Source organism: Cyphomyrmex costatus, unplaced genomic scaffold, assembly GCF_001594065.2.
Source record: "Cyphomyrmex costatus isolate MS0001 unplaced genomic scaffold, Ccosl1.0 scaffold182, whole genome shotgun sequence".
NCBI classification, from domain to species: Eukaryota; Metazoa; Arthropoda; class Insecta; order Hymenoptera; family Formicidae; genus Cyphomyrmex; species Cyphomyrmex costatus.
Window position 1 is genome coordinate 643,015 of NW_017275847.1, and position 15,722 is coordinate 658,736.

General features: G+C 34.0%; 1 protein-coding gene across 1 annotated transcript in view; it reads left to right on the forward strand.

Annotated features, from left to right (window-relative positions):
* Positions 1–15,722, forward strand: part of NLG-4 (neuroligin 4) — a 165,025-nt gene that overhangs the window by 119,751 nt on the left and 29,552 nt on the right. The window contains exon 8 of the mRNA XM_018537757.1: positions 8,642–8,769. Within this exon, the coding sequence (XP_018393259.1) occupies positions 8,642–8,769 (128 nt within the window). The remainder of the gene's footprint in view (positions 1–8,641; positions 8,770–15,722) is intronic.

A 15,722-nucleotide genomic window follows, 5' to 3' on the forward strand; every position in this document is an offset into this window, starting at 1 on the left:
TAATCTTTATCTGACTCATTCATAGTACTTAATAACTCAAAAATAAAATTTTTTTATAGTTGTGTTACTTTTGAAGTAAAAGAATATCTTAAAAAGAGAGAATCATACACAACATGGAATAATTTGATATAAGTAATTACATAGATATGCTTTATTTATTAGATGTCAAGTTGTTATACCTACCTATACATTTGTAAATAGATGCAATATTATGTTTGTCTATATCTATATAATTTATTTCTTTTGCTGCAATGTCGATGAGCCTCCGACAATGACTCAGTGTAAATTCCACCATGAAGCGTTGCTCGAGGCTGTAATCCAGATGGATTTGGAAATTCGCAGGAAGCATTGTGGTTCCTCCGAGGAAGGAAGAGCGTTATAACGACTCGCTACGGCATTCCAGGGAGAGAGCATGGTCCATGATGCTGCTAATGCTCTCTCTCCCCTTGCTGTGTCGCGCGCGCGCTTCGTAACCGCAAAACCTGCTCGTGTCTCGCATAGGAACTGGAGCGGGGAGGGTGGCTCCAAGGGGAAGAGGCAGAGCTTAATTACGTACTACCTGGATATGCACGTTGGGTAAATTGCTATTAGTGGTTTCGGAGACACGTTAAAATGGTTACCACAGCAACGGCTTTCATTTCTGTCTCAATGACAAAGGGAACGATGAAGAGTGATGAGCGCTGGCTTTGAGCTGTAGTATCGAGGTGCCGTAGGATATTCGTTCACGGTTCAAAGTTTTGCCATGTACACATGATTAAAGAAAATGTAATTAAAGACAAAAAGAACTTGAAAGATAATAATTCAGTTTGTTTTCACGTTTTGGATAGAAAACACCATCACAAGTAACGATATGATATGTCATGTTCTGGTCACGTATCGCAGAGGCACCTTCACTCGATGTCACGCCATGACATGTCACGTTCTAATCAGGACATGCCAAGCCACTTCTTGTCATGACAGTTGATTTAATGTCAGGTCATGTCCCGGTCAGATTAGGCAGCGTCACGTCTTGCTATGATATGTCACGACATATTCATGTCATGTCTCGATCAGGACACGCCAAGCCACTTTTTGTCATGACAGTTGATGTAATGTCAGGTCACACATTTCGTACAGGTCAGGCATCACATTACGCCATGTTACGTTCAGTTTACGTCTCGTCCCGTTTGGTGACACCATGCGACGTTACGCTATGACATGTCACGTCCTGGTCAGGTCACGTTCCGGTCAGGTCAAACGACGTCACGTCACGCCATGACATCTCACGTCCTATTCACGTCTTGATCAGGACACGTCACACATTCCAACAGTGAACAAATGTATAATAGATAAATAGTTGTAAAATATTTTGTATAGATATTGTTTAACATATTTTTTTTATTTTTAATACTTATCTTTTATAAGCCTTTAAATATGCAATTCCATCGAAAATTCGCAATAAAAAAGTGTTATATTAATTAAAATTTTTATTTTTTTAAACTACTGTCATAATGAACAACTTAACATACTTATTGCATTTACTATTTGTCTGGATTATACTTAATTTTTTTTAAGTTGTGATTAAATCCATATTTATAACGTTCTCAAATATTAATAAATCGGAAATCAATGGTATACAATATGTTGTTGATAATAATGATTTTAATTGGGGTATAAAAATACTTCATAGAGGTAACCATTTATGTAAAAAAAAATTGAATGACTATTCCCGGGTTAATATCCAAATACAATACACATAAAAAATTAAGACAGATGATTTATAGGAGTGATCTAATTATATGTATATAAATACCTAACTTAATGTGCAAAAATGCAAAGATAAACGTCAGAAATATTGAGTTATTGTATTATCTAATAATGTATTATAAATAGGTTTAAGAAAGTATTGTATCTGTGCAATGCACACCTTTGTTCATAATAAATCTCTCTTAGTCAGGATCACGATCTACTAAACCAATGTTCTCGTAGGGGCACGTCTCGAAGCTGAGATGATGATTAATAATAGGGGTGGCTGTACTGAACGGTACATTTTTTATCCGCGTTAATACGAGACTACTTTCGTATCGTCGTAACGAGAACGCAGAAGAAGACGGGATGGAAAGAAGGGAGTAGGGCGGGGAAATGGAAAGGGTGAGCCGACAGGGCAATGCATCAGCGGTTAATGAGCAAACTTTAATATTCTCCCGGACTAAAACCCACCCCTTACCACCACCTATCTTCCACCGACCACGAGCTCGGAGCCCCTATGTTCCGGAACTTAAAAGAGGGGAAAGTGCGGAGAGGAGGTGGGATGACACGGCGAGCGCGATGCACACGACTGCCATAATTATTGTGCACTGACGGAAGAAGGACGAAACAACAACGAATAAGCGGGGTCGGAGAGCTTGGGTTGTTTGACGGGAAGGGTTCACGGCATGCACGTGGAACCTTGCGTCGAACGTTCTTTTTATGTTAGAATTCGGCGTCAAAGTCGTCTGCGTTCATTAATTTCAACGGAGGTCCAATTAGAGTGGTCATGTCGTGTCGGTTGAGCCTCGATATGTTAAAAAAGGAACCGCTAACGATGGTCAGCTGGCTCATTTTTTTCAACGTAAATTAAAATCACGATATAAATAAAGCCTTGCTTCGATTTTGTATCTATGTTTGCTTTATTTCATTGCTGCGACTTATGTACCTAGATTTGCCTATATTTATTGTTTTCTTTAAAAAATGAATTTTTTCTAATAAAATTTTTATTGAAAGTAAACCTTTAAGTGGCTTAGAATATAAAATAAACAAAAACGAAGATCATACAGTCACAGCGCTAGTTATGAAAAGCGAATGTCCTTTATTCAAAAAATGCATTAATTTTGTCTAGACGTTTCGGTCAATTTTTGATCATCAGTAGTATATAATAAAAATATTACAATTTATGCAAGAGAGAGAGTATTATAATTAAAGAGTATTATATATAAAAACGCAAGAGTATAATTACAAATATCTTTGTCCTCGCTTTCTCATTAAGAAGTTCGTTACATAGATGTATCGATCCTCGTGATTTACTATCGTCAGAATATCTCAAACGCTGTGTCAATTTTTGGATCGTATATATTGTTAAAATTTTTATTATTATAATTTGGGAATAAAATTTATAATTTTGAGTGGGGGGAAAAGTATTGTTCGTCATTATTTTTTATCGTATAAATATTAAAATGTAATTCTTCAATGTATTATTCACGAAAACTCTAAGATATGTATTATATATTTTAATTAAATTTTAAATAGTTACGACTCAATTTTTAAGATTATAATGTAAAAAATAATATGCCGTTGCTGCAATATGGAGACATACTGAAAAGAGGTTGTTTTACTCTTTCCATATCTTTACATCATACATTCTAAAAAAGGATGTTAAGCTTGAATATGAAGCTTTTTCGCAAGTATCAGCAGGAAATTTTGCAGCGCCACACGAACCGAGGATATGTGTTAACGACTTATGAAAGAAATGTGTGGGAGAGAAATTGAAAGAGAAAGAGTACCTGCTTTGCACAGTACAATAGTGATGTACTGTCTTTTGCAATTACTGATACAGCTCGGTAATGGCGATAGTGCAAGTATATATATAGTAGTATAATTTCAATTCGCTTCTATGCAGAAAAGTCCATGCGTAATATCGGAGGTATGATTTCGCAGTAAAATTTCATTATGTCGAATACTAACCAAACGAAATTTTCATTATTTGATTATGAATCCCCAGCGAACATCCACATTAATTCTGGAACGTTAACAAGAAGTAATCACCAAATAACATAATATAGTTTTATATGTAATATCAAGGGATCTTGTTAGCAATCGTTAAGATAACCAAAATATAATGCAAAAATAATTGCTATTTTATCGAAACCTTCTTGTTCACGTATAATATAATTATTTGAAACATAAAATTCTTAAAACTTGATGTATGTCAAAATATCATTATGTTTAATATAATTCTTAACAAAGTATACTTCTTCTATAGGTATATCTTTTCCCATTTTTTGTTCAACATTTTTCTATATCATGTTTCATACGTGTTGTATTTCTACTTCATTCCATGACATACACGTTATCACACACAGACAAGTCAATGTCTGTGGTGAATGTCGGCTCGGCCAGGTGTGACATCAAGGTCCACTGAGCTAGCATAGATCCCGCGTTAGTCGGCATTTTTCCAAGCGACTTTACGTAAGGGGATTAAAGCGAAATCGAGCTTTAAATTGATAGACAGAGAGACAGAGAGATAGAGAGAGAGAGAGAGAGAGAGAGAGAGGTAGTGCCATTGATCGGAGTCGGTTTCACTTAAATCGCCGATGATGCATGCTAACTGGCAGTCGCGCCCATTAGTGATCGATCTCCCGAGCAGAGATTGTCTATAGGTCCATACATGACCACGATGCTCGTAATTGGCTTCATCGGCATAACCAGCTGTTGTGTCTGGCGTCTTTCATCATTCAAACGGAACAGCTTGTTCCTTTACAGGCTCAGCAGATATATGAAAGTAAGAAGCTAATTATAGATTTATAAAATGAAATTTAAGTATAAATTTTCTTCCACACATAAAGAAAATTATAAAACTATTAGATAGTAAGCTAGTTTACTTAATTGAGTTATTTATTTATTTATATTTTTATAAAAGATTATAGCTTTTGTGTAATTATTTACACCTCTCTTTATTATGCCAGTTTGTTTAAATAGAAAATTCGAAATTACATACATAAAAAAATGTCTTGAAACAGACTGTATTTTAATATTGGATTATGCAATTTATTAATTTAATTCTATTTAATTTTAAGACATTTCCTTCTGTCTGAAATAAAATAAATATTGATAGCATTGCGTTCTTTATATCTTGTGTTTGAATTATACGAAAACATTTGTAGTTAATCGTTAATTTGCGAGTGGTATGGTAGTGTACTTCGAGGATAATTTAATTAAAATTATAATGATATATTAACTGATAGAGATCCCTTTATAGTAATGCATCAGTGATATCGCGCATATTTTATGTACCTGTACAATGGTCGCATCTAATAATTTATGTATCGTCGACGATGCGTTTTCAGAGAAACGGGTAACCGACATTACATAATTCATTGAATTTATACGAGCAGAATAGCAAACTGTATGGACTATAACGTCATAAATCATGACGGCTTAAAACAAGAAAAATCGAAGGACGACGGCAACGTAATATTTTTCGTCAAGAATGTTTGCAACATAATATAATACTTTTCAATAATGCTAAAGTGACGCAAATTTACTTTAAATATTCACAGTAAATGTAATTGATAGTTGGTAGAAAATTTTACTATATAAAAAGCTATTTGCATATACATATATTTTTAATTAAAAAGTTTTTATTAATCAGAAATTATTTAAGTATTTGTGTTTCTCATTTTTCAATGGATCAATTACGAATTGTGATTGCGATTGAACTAATTATGAGTGTCAGATCGTGGCTATAACAAGATTAAGAAAAATAATTTGTAATTTTAATATTTGATAATTAATATATTGCAACACCTTTTAAAATCTTATATATTCTAGAATAACATATTACCTATTGAAAGTGTTAAATGCAATGAATGTCCCATACGAGGAAATCGCTCCGAGGATTCATTATCGGAGCGGTTTCGTCGAGTTGCGTGGCACCATAGAGACATGCACGCTCTGCAGAGTGCTGTGCATTATAGATTATTGTTGCCCCCATTGCTACACAATCTACATAGATATACATTATCCGACCGTCTCTGCGTGTTCCATCACGGGCGCATTCGCAGCAGACGTATGCGAACACGCCTATATAGACCCGTTATAGCCATGTACTAACATTGAATGATGTCCGATCGAAGAAACAAATTTCCTATCTTTTATCTTTGTATCTGATTTAATATATTACGAGAACATTGCTTTCGATTATTTTTACAAAATTAACTTTAAGAAATTAATTAATTTCATTAATTTATTTCTAACACTTTCAATTGTTACACTTTATTTCACATCGAATAATTCCTCTCGTTTTGTATAACAACAATGCAATATCTACCCAATAATTTCATTCCTTAGATCTTGTTTGCGATGGTTCTGTTTACAGACGAAAACGAAGACTTATAATAAATAATTGGTCCTAATCGTACTGGGAACAGAACTATCCCATCTCGATGAGAAAACTCGTAGTATATCGTTTTACGAATACTCGAGAGATCTTCGCTCGACTGATTCTCAGTTGCTATCATTAATTGGCCGGATAGCAATTTCTGCACCATGATGCAGTCTTTCCCTCGATTTTCCCTTCTACAGTGTAATTTTTGATAAAGACAATACATATTTCATATCATTAAAAAGTAGAACGTAATTTTATAGCATGAAACTAGATATTTATTACGATAGGTCCTTAATTTTAAAATGATTAAGAGTAATTATATGAGTTCTCTGTTCCATAACAGACTATTCTCTCTCATAGATTATTTGTAATCATTAATAAGTATATATTTAAAATATTGTATATGTATAAATAAATTAATAATTTAATTACATATTAATAAACTTATGAAAAATCAAGATTAGATTAGAAAAATATGCAACTATTTAACATTATATTATATTATTATATATGATAAGATTGAGTTTCAATTTAAACAATACTATTTATAAAATGCTTGGAAACAAATAATTTAAATTGTAATAAGATATCGCAATTAAAAACGTTACCATAAGATACAAAAATTAAACATGGAATGTTGCTTGCAGAATGTCTTAAAAAGAAGCGTATATGTATATACAACATATACTGCAATATAATAAACTACAATAAAAGTATCACAATTTTAAACTGTAGTACATCCAATTTAAAGTATACTAGAACTAGATCATCTAGAGATAGCTGTATTAATTAACCAATAAAAATTCAAATACTCGCAAAAATTTTGATCGCTCGTGAGACATGAGAACAGCAATATAAAATTTTCAGTTGCTTTTAATATACGGCGGAAATTCAACAGTGCAGTGGCATGTTTTTTACCAAAATAAAATGTTTTTTCAAGCGAGCTCACATGACAGACGATATTGCTATAACTAAAATAACAGCCTTATTTCACACGCAAATTTCCATTTCGGCGAAAACCCCGCGTTCTCGCGTTCTCGCGTTCTCTCGTGTGATTTATATCTGGCTTGCGACCAACTTCGCTCGTAATTATCCGCGTAATTCGACCGATCGAACGATATGCTTTCGAATATCGCGATATCAAGGATCCGCGATTTTGGTATTTATTCCCGCATGTTCATAAATCGCCACGAATTATGCAATGCGCCCTACCACGCGCGCACAAATACGCCGCTATGACACAACCATTATCGTCATGAATTTTAGAAATAATAAATTTTTGTAACCATATTGTAAATCGTTACAGTTCGCAATTGCCAATTAAATCGTTTGGGTAACGTTAATAGTAATATTGCTTCAGATATACATATATCATATATGTACGCACAACGTATATGTGCATGTATACGAGTATGTATGTATATATGTACGTGTACCTATATGACACGATGTAATATAGTAGTTTACGGATTTTCCCGATGTCCCAAGACATAACCGTCATATATGTGGCTTTCGTATGAGTAGCATTTCCACAATATCAAATTACAAGATAGCATCATATATCTAATAGAGAGCTATTGATCAATAGAGAACTAACTATTCGGCGTTTCTTGAATAGGTGAATTTACACTCGTAACGGCGTGAAAACTACATTATTCTCATCGAATATTCCTCTATAGATTTTAAATGAAGCGGCAGATTGAATTCTGTGATGATCAGAGAGTGGTTTCTTTTGTTAAATTTCCATTCTTTTCTGTAGAACACAATACTACGTTTTATGTAATCTTACCCATTGTCACTGATATCAGCATTGTGTGATTATTTAAAAACTTTTTTATATAAAATTTTAAAATATGTTGAGGTAGGTATTATAGTTATTTTATTATTAATTACACTTAGCGATCAAGAGATGTTTTATCCGAGTAAAAACGCCAGATGATGTTCGAAATCTTTAATTTACATTATTTTTCATTGATAATTAATTATTGACTAGAAAATATTATCTTATTCAATTTAAATTAAATATTTCTAAGTAAAGTAAACGATAAACACGTACAAGATACAACCTGTAATTCTCTTTGCTCAAAAGGTCTTCACTGTTTACCATTTACCATTTACTGTTAATGTAAACGTGAGACCAACCATATGTTACTTCCGTTTCCTAGCCAAAATAACCATGGTCACTCATGGGTTACAGTCCTGGCCACAGCAAAAGACCACGAGCAGGGATGACCTCAAGTTTCACCCGTGGTATAACGGAATGCACAACTCGAGGAAATATCAAACTTTGCGAGCTTCATATCCCGCATCAATACTGAATTATGTGATGCTCGTGATTCGAATCTCTCTCCATCTCAATCGAATTCTGTTATCTCGATTTCAAGCAACTACATCCACATCTCTGTTCAGTAAAAAGATATTTGATCAAAATAAACAAAACAAAAAGGAAAAAGAGGAAAACATAAAATTATTAATATAATTAATATTAAAAAATAACCAAAAGTAATTTTAAATTTACAGAAATCCGAACATTATCGACCATCATGGGAGAAACGAGACTCTTTTGCCAGCTAGTAGAGAAAAGAGTCGATTTCGCAGTTTGTCCTGGGAACAATACGATCCAGTACATCAAAAATATTTAGAAATTGGTAAGTAATGTTATATCGTAGTATATTATATTTCGTGATATTTGATATGAATAGATGGATATTTTAATCAAACTATTACTACGCGAAATAGAAATAAATTTAACAAAATAACAACAAATTTTTTAATATCATTTTTGATTATCATTTTTTAAAGTATCTGAATTGAAATATATATAGAATATAAAATAAAATAATATTTAATTACAATAAATATATTGGAGCTACATTTCATATCAATTTTTCAAATGTCTATGCTATATTATATTATTTATATCGTAAAGTATAATTGAAATAAAATATATTCAGAATCAAAATAAAGAGAGAAACGAACGTACAATTATTCCCAGTAAAAAAAGTTCTGATTGTCATTGCACTAATTCAACGGATTAATTCGTGTGAACGTCAAGAATTAGCGAAACATGTTAATTCCTCTTTCTCGTTTTTACATAAAAAAATATTGAATGCAAATGGGTAGAAAAACAAAGATACTTTTAGTTTTTGAGCAAATATCGCGCGTGAGACCACACTGAAATGGTTCATTTCAAGAATAGCCACTCGACGTTCGATTAGTCTTCGCTTATCCGCGCATGAAGAAAGCGCGCTGCTGGCTGCCGAGTTAGCTCGAATTAGAACGGGTCAGATCCCGAGCGAGCTTTCATCGTTTCGGACGTGAAGAAAGAAAAGGCGGGAGATGAAGTGTCGCGCCAGGAACATGGCTTGCCACTCGTGTGTAGCTATTTGAGCTCAGGAAAGAGCGGCTAGAGACTTTCTGCGAAGTCATTTTTATTGTGAGAACTGTGCTCGAGCACGTCGCAGATGACGCGAAATGAGCCCTTTGACCTGAAAAAGCCTGGTGGCTTATTCTGTAGGCTATCCATTTACGTGTCCGCGAAAAATCGGACGCCCGCACTAATTACTTTTCCAACGTCACCATACTAATATCAATGGTATAACGGTAAAAATGCATTATATACATATTGTATAGTGTCTCTAAATTTATTTGAATAAGATTGATTTTTCAGTTTTTTTTATCAAAAAAGGATTTTTATCAAAAAAGGATTTTTATGAAAAAATTGTACTCTATATTTTTTTGTTAATTTTTTAATAAGATTTGTATTTCATCTTTTATATTCATTTTTCGTGTTCTTTTGAATTGTATAGAAGATATATTGTACGAGAGAGTATATACTGCTACACATAAAATAAACTCACACGTCGAAGGATTAGATTTAACTTGAAAAAATTTTTTATCGAGATCACACTGCCATGAGAGACATGACTGAAGGTGCTCACCATTTTTCATCGGAAAGTCTGGTGAAAAATCGCGTTGAACCAATAGCCTGCATTCCACGTTGCTCGAGTCGACTTGAGTTGACTCGAGTCGATTCTCCGAGACGCCCACGCGTGATCCGAGAAAAATGTGCTGTGAAAATGGAGCAGAAAAGGGCGTATGCTTTCCCTCCTTTCGTGATTAATTTTTTTTTTACTTTCGTCTCTTATCTAGCCGCAGTAAAAGCCGTCGCGTCGACTGAAATTTTACCTCCAGGGCAGAATTCTCACCAAAAATATCGGTATCTACGTATTCGTTAGAATTTACATTATGAAGATTTGGATTAATTCTCGCATTCATAAATATTGCGTGTGTTGAAAATCGTATGACTTTAAGAATTCTCACCAAAAATATCGGTATATCGTATCTACGTATTCGTTAGAATTTACATTATGAAGATTTGGATTAATTCTCGCATTCATAAATATTGCGTGTGTTGAAAATCGTATGACTTTTTATCTCATTAAATTTTTATAGTTTTCATTTAATATTATTTAATTTATTCATATAAGCTGCAGACCAGATTCACTTATTATTATGTTTTACAGCTTTAATAATAAGTTAAAATTTTTTATCACAATTGCACCTTAATTAATTTTTAAAAAATCCAATCTCAATATTCAGTTATTCAATATTGCACAATCTTACAGCACAACAACATGATCAACAGAAATGTTTGAACGTAATTTAAAAAATGTCGGGCATTATCGGAAAGCCTATTTCGAATTTTACGTAGCGAGGAAATTCAATAATCTTTTATTCCTTCGATTCGGTTTAATCATCGATTTCCGGCAAGACGGGCGGAGCTTTCGACCGAAACGAAAACAGCAATCGTCGGCTCGAGTGGTCGTTGTTTTACGTTTCGGCATTCCGCTTTTGTTCGCCCATCCGCTCTCACCGCAGAGTTCGCTATCTACATCGCAATAGTTTTTACCCCACCATCTTCTCCTTTGTAGCCACCCCTCTCTCCTCACATAAACGTGCTTTGCTTTAGAATCGATTAACCTTCATGTCGGTTGAAATATTGTGCCACCTTATTTATGCTATAATTGTTTTAAATGTTGTACATTTCTTGAAAAAATTGGATATTTTGATAATTAGATTTATTATTAGATGAAAATAATAAATCTACCATTAGATTTATCATTAGATTTATCAGATGTCAATAAACGCTTATAGCCTATGTTTTCTATCTCAACTCTTACAATATCACATCGTGTAAATATATGTATAACTGCATAGAAGTTTTTAAATCTATTTTGTATTCTCGATATTCTTCTTAAAACAGAGGGGCTTACTTAATTAAATAGAAACTCCAGAACGATCCAGAATCCTTAAATCCACTAATCCAAAATCTAAAGCCTTCTGTTCAATTCAAGAATTTAGTTTTATGCTATAATCTAAAACTTTTAATACCTCTCTCTGTTTGTAAAAGTGTATTAGATTCCGGGGACGTCTAAAATCAATAAAGTCTAAAATCTAAAAACCGGAAGAAATGCATTCGCACGAAAATGAATTTCTTTAATTAAAATAGATGTGTGTGTGACATAACGAATTTTTAATTGAAAAAAGTTTGGTTACGTAGACTGCATATAGAAATTAAAACAATTGCACATATCGTTCTCTTACTTCACAAATAATATTCAAAGAATTAAATTTTCCAAAAAATGAGAAAAACACTGTTTTGTGATAATAACAAAAATCACGTTTTTTGAGTTGTGTCTTTAGAAGTAACTAAATTTCTGTTGCAAGCTTCGCTAATTCACAACTACATGTAGTTGTTACAAATGCTATTAGTCGTAATTAAATCAAATCCCTTCATATTTTCTTCCTTTTTATTTTATCCAACTGAGAGCCCGTAAAGCCATGACGAGCGCGGTGTTGGGGTTTATATCCCGTTCGTGATGAACGGTGACATTTGACACGGGTGGACGCTGTCGCGTTCTCATAACACCGTATACATAAACATCTACAAGGTGTTCCATAAGCTTCGTAGTAAACTTGCATAGTATAATTTTACGGTATGTTTAATCTTTGTGTGTTGTCAAATATTTCATTAAGAATAACGTACAAGAGCACATGATTACACTATTTTTTATTATTACTTTTCAGAAACTCAACATGAGCACATGTGTTATTGACTTTTTATGAAAAAATAAGAAGAAATATGTAATTATTTTTTAAAATTTATTATATAAATAACACTTTTTATATTAATAAAGAAGATAATAGAAATGAACATTTGAATAAAAAGTGCACTTAATTAAACGTTTGTTAAAATTTAATTTAGAAATTTATCAAAAAATAATATGCTTCTAAAGTTGAATGACGGTCTCATGCAAAACTTGTGTAAACACCCTATATAGGAGCAGAGCGCGAGAAGCTTGCAATGGGTTGGCAAGGCGCGGCGACATGAAATAACGAGCTTAAATAGATTACGCGAAGATTACAAGGCAAGGCTAGCCAGCTTTCCGCGTGTACGAATTATGAGGCGACGCGTTCCGGTCAATCGATCATACCTATGCCAATAATAACTGCCAAAAGTTCAGTATCAAATTACCTTATAACTGAAATTGGTGAGGAAAAGGTTTAGTTAGTTATGGTGATACATGGTATACGTATATTTATTTACAAATTAATTTAATTAACTGAAAGTTTATATATAATTATAAATTAATTAGATTTAAGGACGTATTACATGTATTTTTTTAACAAAATGAAAAATTATGATAAAATTACCAATTTTTCTGTATCATATTTGAAATTAATACGAAATATTCGATAGCGAATTTAGAACCTAGATAAAAAATTATTTTAATACAAAACATGTTTATCAATAAAATTTATAAAACAAAAGTTAGCACCTACTGAACAAATTGGAGGTTGCTGTCCTTTGGGTGCTTTCCCTCTCTCCTCTTTTGAGAGAAGACTCTTCTTTATCCTAGGATTAAAGACGGGATGAAACCTGGAAAGGCTTGACGGTAGCGGCGTCCCAAGACTATCGTCGAAGTATAAAGCGCTAAACAGCAAGTTCATCCGTCGAACTTTCGAAGCCTCTAGACTTTGCTCTTACCGAGATTAGTCGGGCTGGGCCGGAAGTCCTACGGGAAAGTTAGCAATTTATTACAAAATATTGAAGGTGACATCGCCGAACTCGTGGACCGCTTTCTACTCTTCCCCTTTGGCTGTCTCGCGCAATAAATATCTCGTATATTGGCTTCCGTCGTCTTCTCGTATTCATTCAACTTTGTGTTACTTTGGCGAACCCAATGTTTACTATACTTAGCAAATTTGTAAAGAAAAATATGCGAATTATAATAAATCAATTAGTAGCTCGAAAAAGCAAAAAAAAATTAGTTTTTAAAAGTCTAAAATTTTTTGTTCTGCCATCTAAATTAATCATTAAAATAAAAGCTCACGATTCTCTTGTCAATGTGAATATTCTTGTATAAAATGATTTTTGCAAGCAAAAAACAGATTGAGCAAAAGAGAGAGAGCTACGAATTCTCAAGAAAAAAATTAAATAGAACCGACGATCTTTAATCAATTGTAAAACTTGTTATTCGAAGGAGATGCTCCAATTATTTGGCTTTAAACTACAGTCATTAACATTTGTATAATCTTAATGTTATTTACAATTTTAAACAAAAAATAAAACTCTTACTGTCTGAAATTATCCGCCACACGTAGAAAAAGCCAAACGAATGTTGTTAACTTAAAATTATATTTTGTATTGATAATATATGAAATTATTCAGTTTAAAATCAAATAATCATTAAATAAGACTTCTATAATTAATTAATAATTGTTGGCTTTATTTAATTTTCCTTTTTCCTTAGATACTCGCAGTTGCCCCACTTTCATTACATCAAAAACATATAATATAGAGTTTTCATTTTAACAAGGTGTGCGTTTTATGATCACATACGTGTATAGTGTACTGAGGATACATCGTACTATTGCTAGGTACGAGAAATGAGAGGTTATCACTATTTTCATACACCTATTGCAATAGTATCGTTCGCGTTGTCCTCGTATTAGCAATTCTTCTACTTTCTCCTATTCTTTTTATAGCTGCAATTTTGCATTTTAAATCCTTCTTTTACTACAGTGCATTGTACCAGCATTAAACCGATGTTACACTTTCAGCAACTAAGTTCGCACGTGTTCTAATTAAAAGATCCACGATGTATTATATAAATATTACATCATGTATAATATGCGTGTGCGTGTGCGTGAGTGCGTGCAAGCGTGTGTATGTGTGCGTGTACAGATTTATTTTGCTTCATATATAGCATAAATCTATCCTTCAAGTCGGTACCTGCACGAAAATCATGCGTGTAAAGTTAGAAAGAAAAGTTCGGTCAATCCAATATCGGTACTGTAAATACTAGCGAACTTTACCAGTACAACGGCCTTTTCGACTTTCTTATGCGCACTTGCGGGCGATAAAGTTCGTTCTTGTAAAAGCGCCTTTCTGGCATACCACTATCGACGTCAATAATATATTTCCATGAAATACGTATCTAAATAAGATTTCGAAGATTTCATAATTACGTACTAGCCGCGATTACAAACTGCGAAAAAAAAGATTCATTGAAAGTTTTATCGTCGTATCTAGGGAAACGAGAAACAGAATTTAACAATTATTAAAATTAATAAATCGAGAATGTAGAGAACGGAACATTGAAATTCCAAAAATTCAAATATATTTTAAAGTTTAAACATTTGAAAAATTAAAAGTCTAAAAAAAATCAAAAATTTTAAATGAAAAGCGAAAGATAATACTTTGAAATGTGTAGAAAATTATATGCAATTCCTAAATAAAACCAACTAAGAATACAGATTATGCCCTATGTCTCGTCCGGATGGATATAACTATGTAGTCGTGCTCCTGCACGCACATTCGCAACAGCTTTCAAAGAATAGCGCCAAAAGGAAAAAGCGCTGCCTCGTGAGCGTCATGTACTAGCGCCCGTTAGCGCTCCCGCGCATCGGCAGCGCGTCGCCATGTCATTGTGTTCTGTTCGTTTGCATAAGCAACAGTCTTTTTCAGTGTCTTGATACCACTGCTTTATTATGCCTCACAAGCATATAAAAGTGGTCAGACAATCGAGAGAACGTCGTCGGCAGAAGAAACCAGGTAATCGTGTGCGAGATTATTCGTAGAATCGCTCGCAAAATCAGAAGTGAGGAACGGAATCGCCGGTCTCCCGCTCGTCGAGGGAACGGATTTCATCGCGGGAATGGCTTCGGACAAGGGAATCCCCGGCTCCCCGCTCTCTATCCATCGAGAGATTTCTAGATTTTCTAGATCAGGGGCACGTGCTCAGCAGACACGCGACCATAACCTCTCCAGCCAGAAGGTTAGCTCACAGCCAGGGGACGCCGCGCAGATGGATTCATCCCCACTAGCATCGGCGACTTATACGTCGGCCTCGATGCAAGCATCGGCGACTAATACGTCGGCCTCGATGCAGGGAATAAAAGGACCGGCGGTCGCTAGTTTCGACCGTGGCGTCGTACCAGGTGCGTCCTCTTGTCGACCCAGTTAACTCTGGCATAGAGAGGCGTATCCGACGGTTCCTTTTTCCCAGGTGCGTCCTCTCGTCGACCCAGTCAT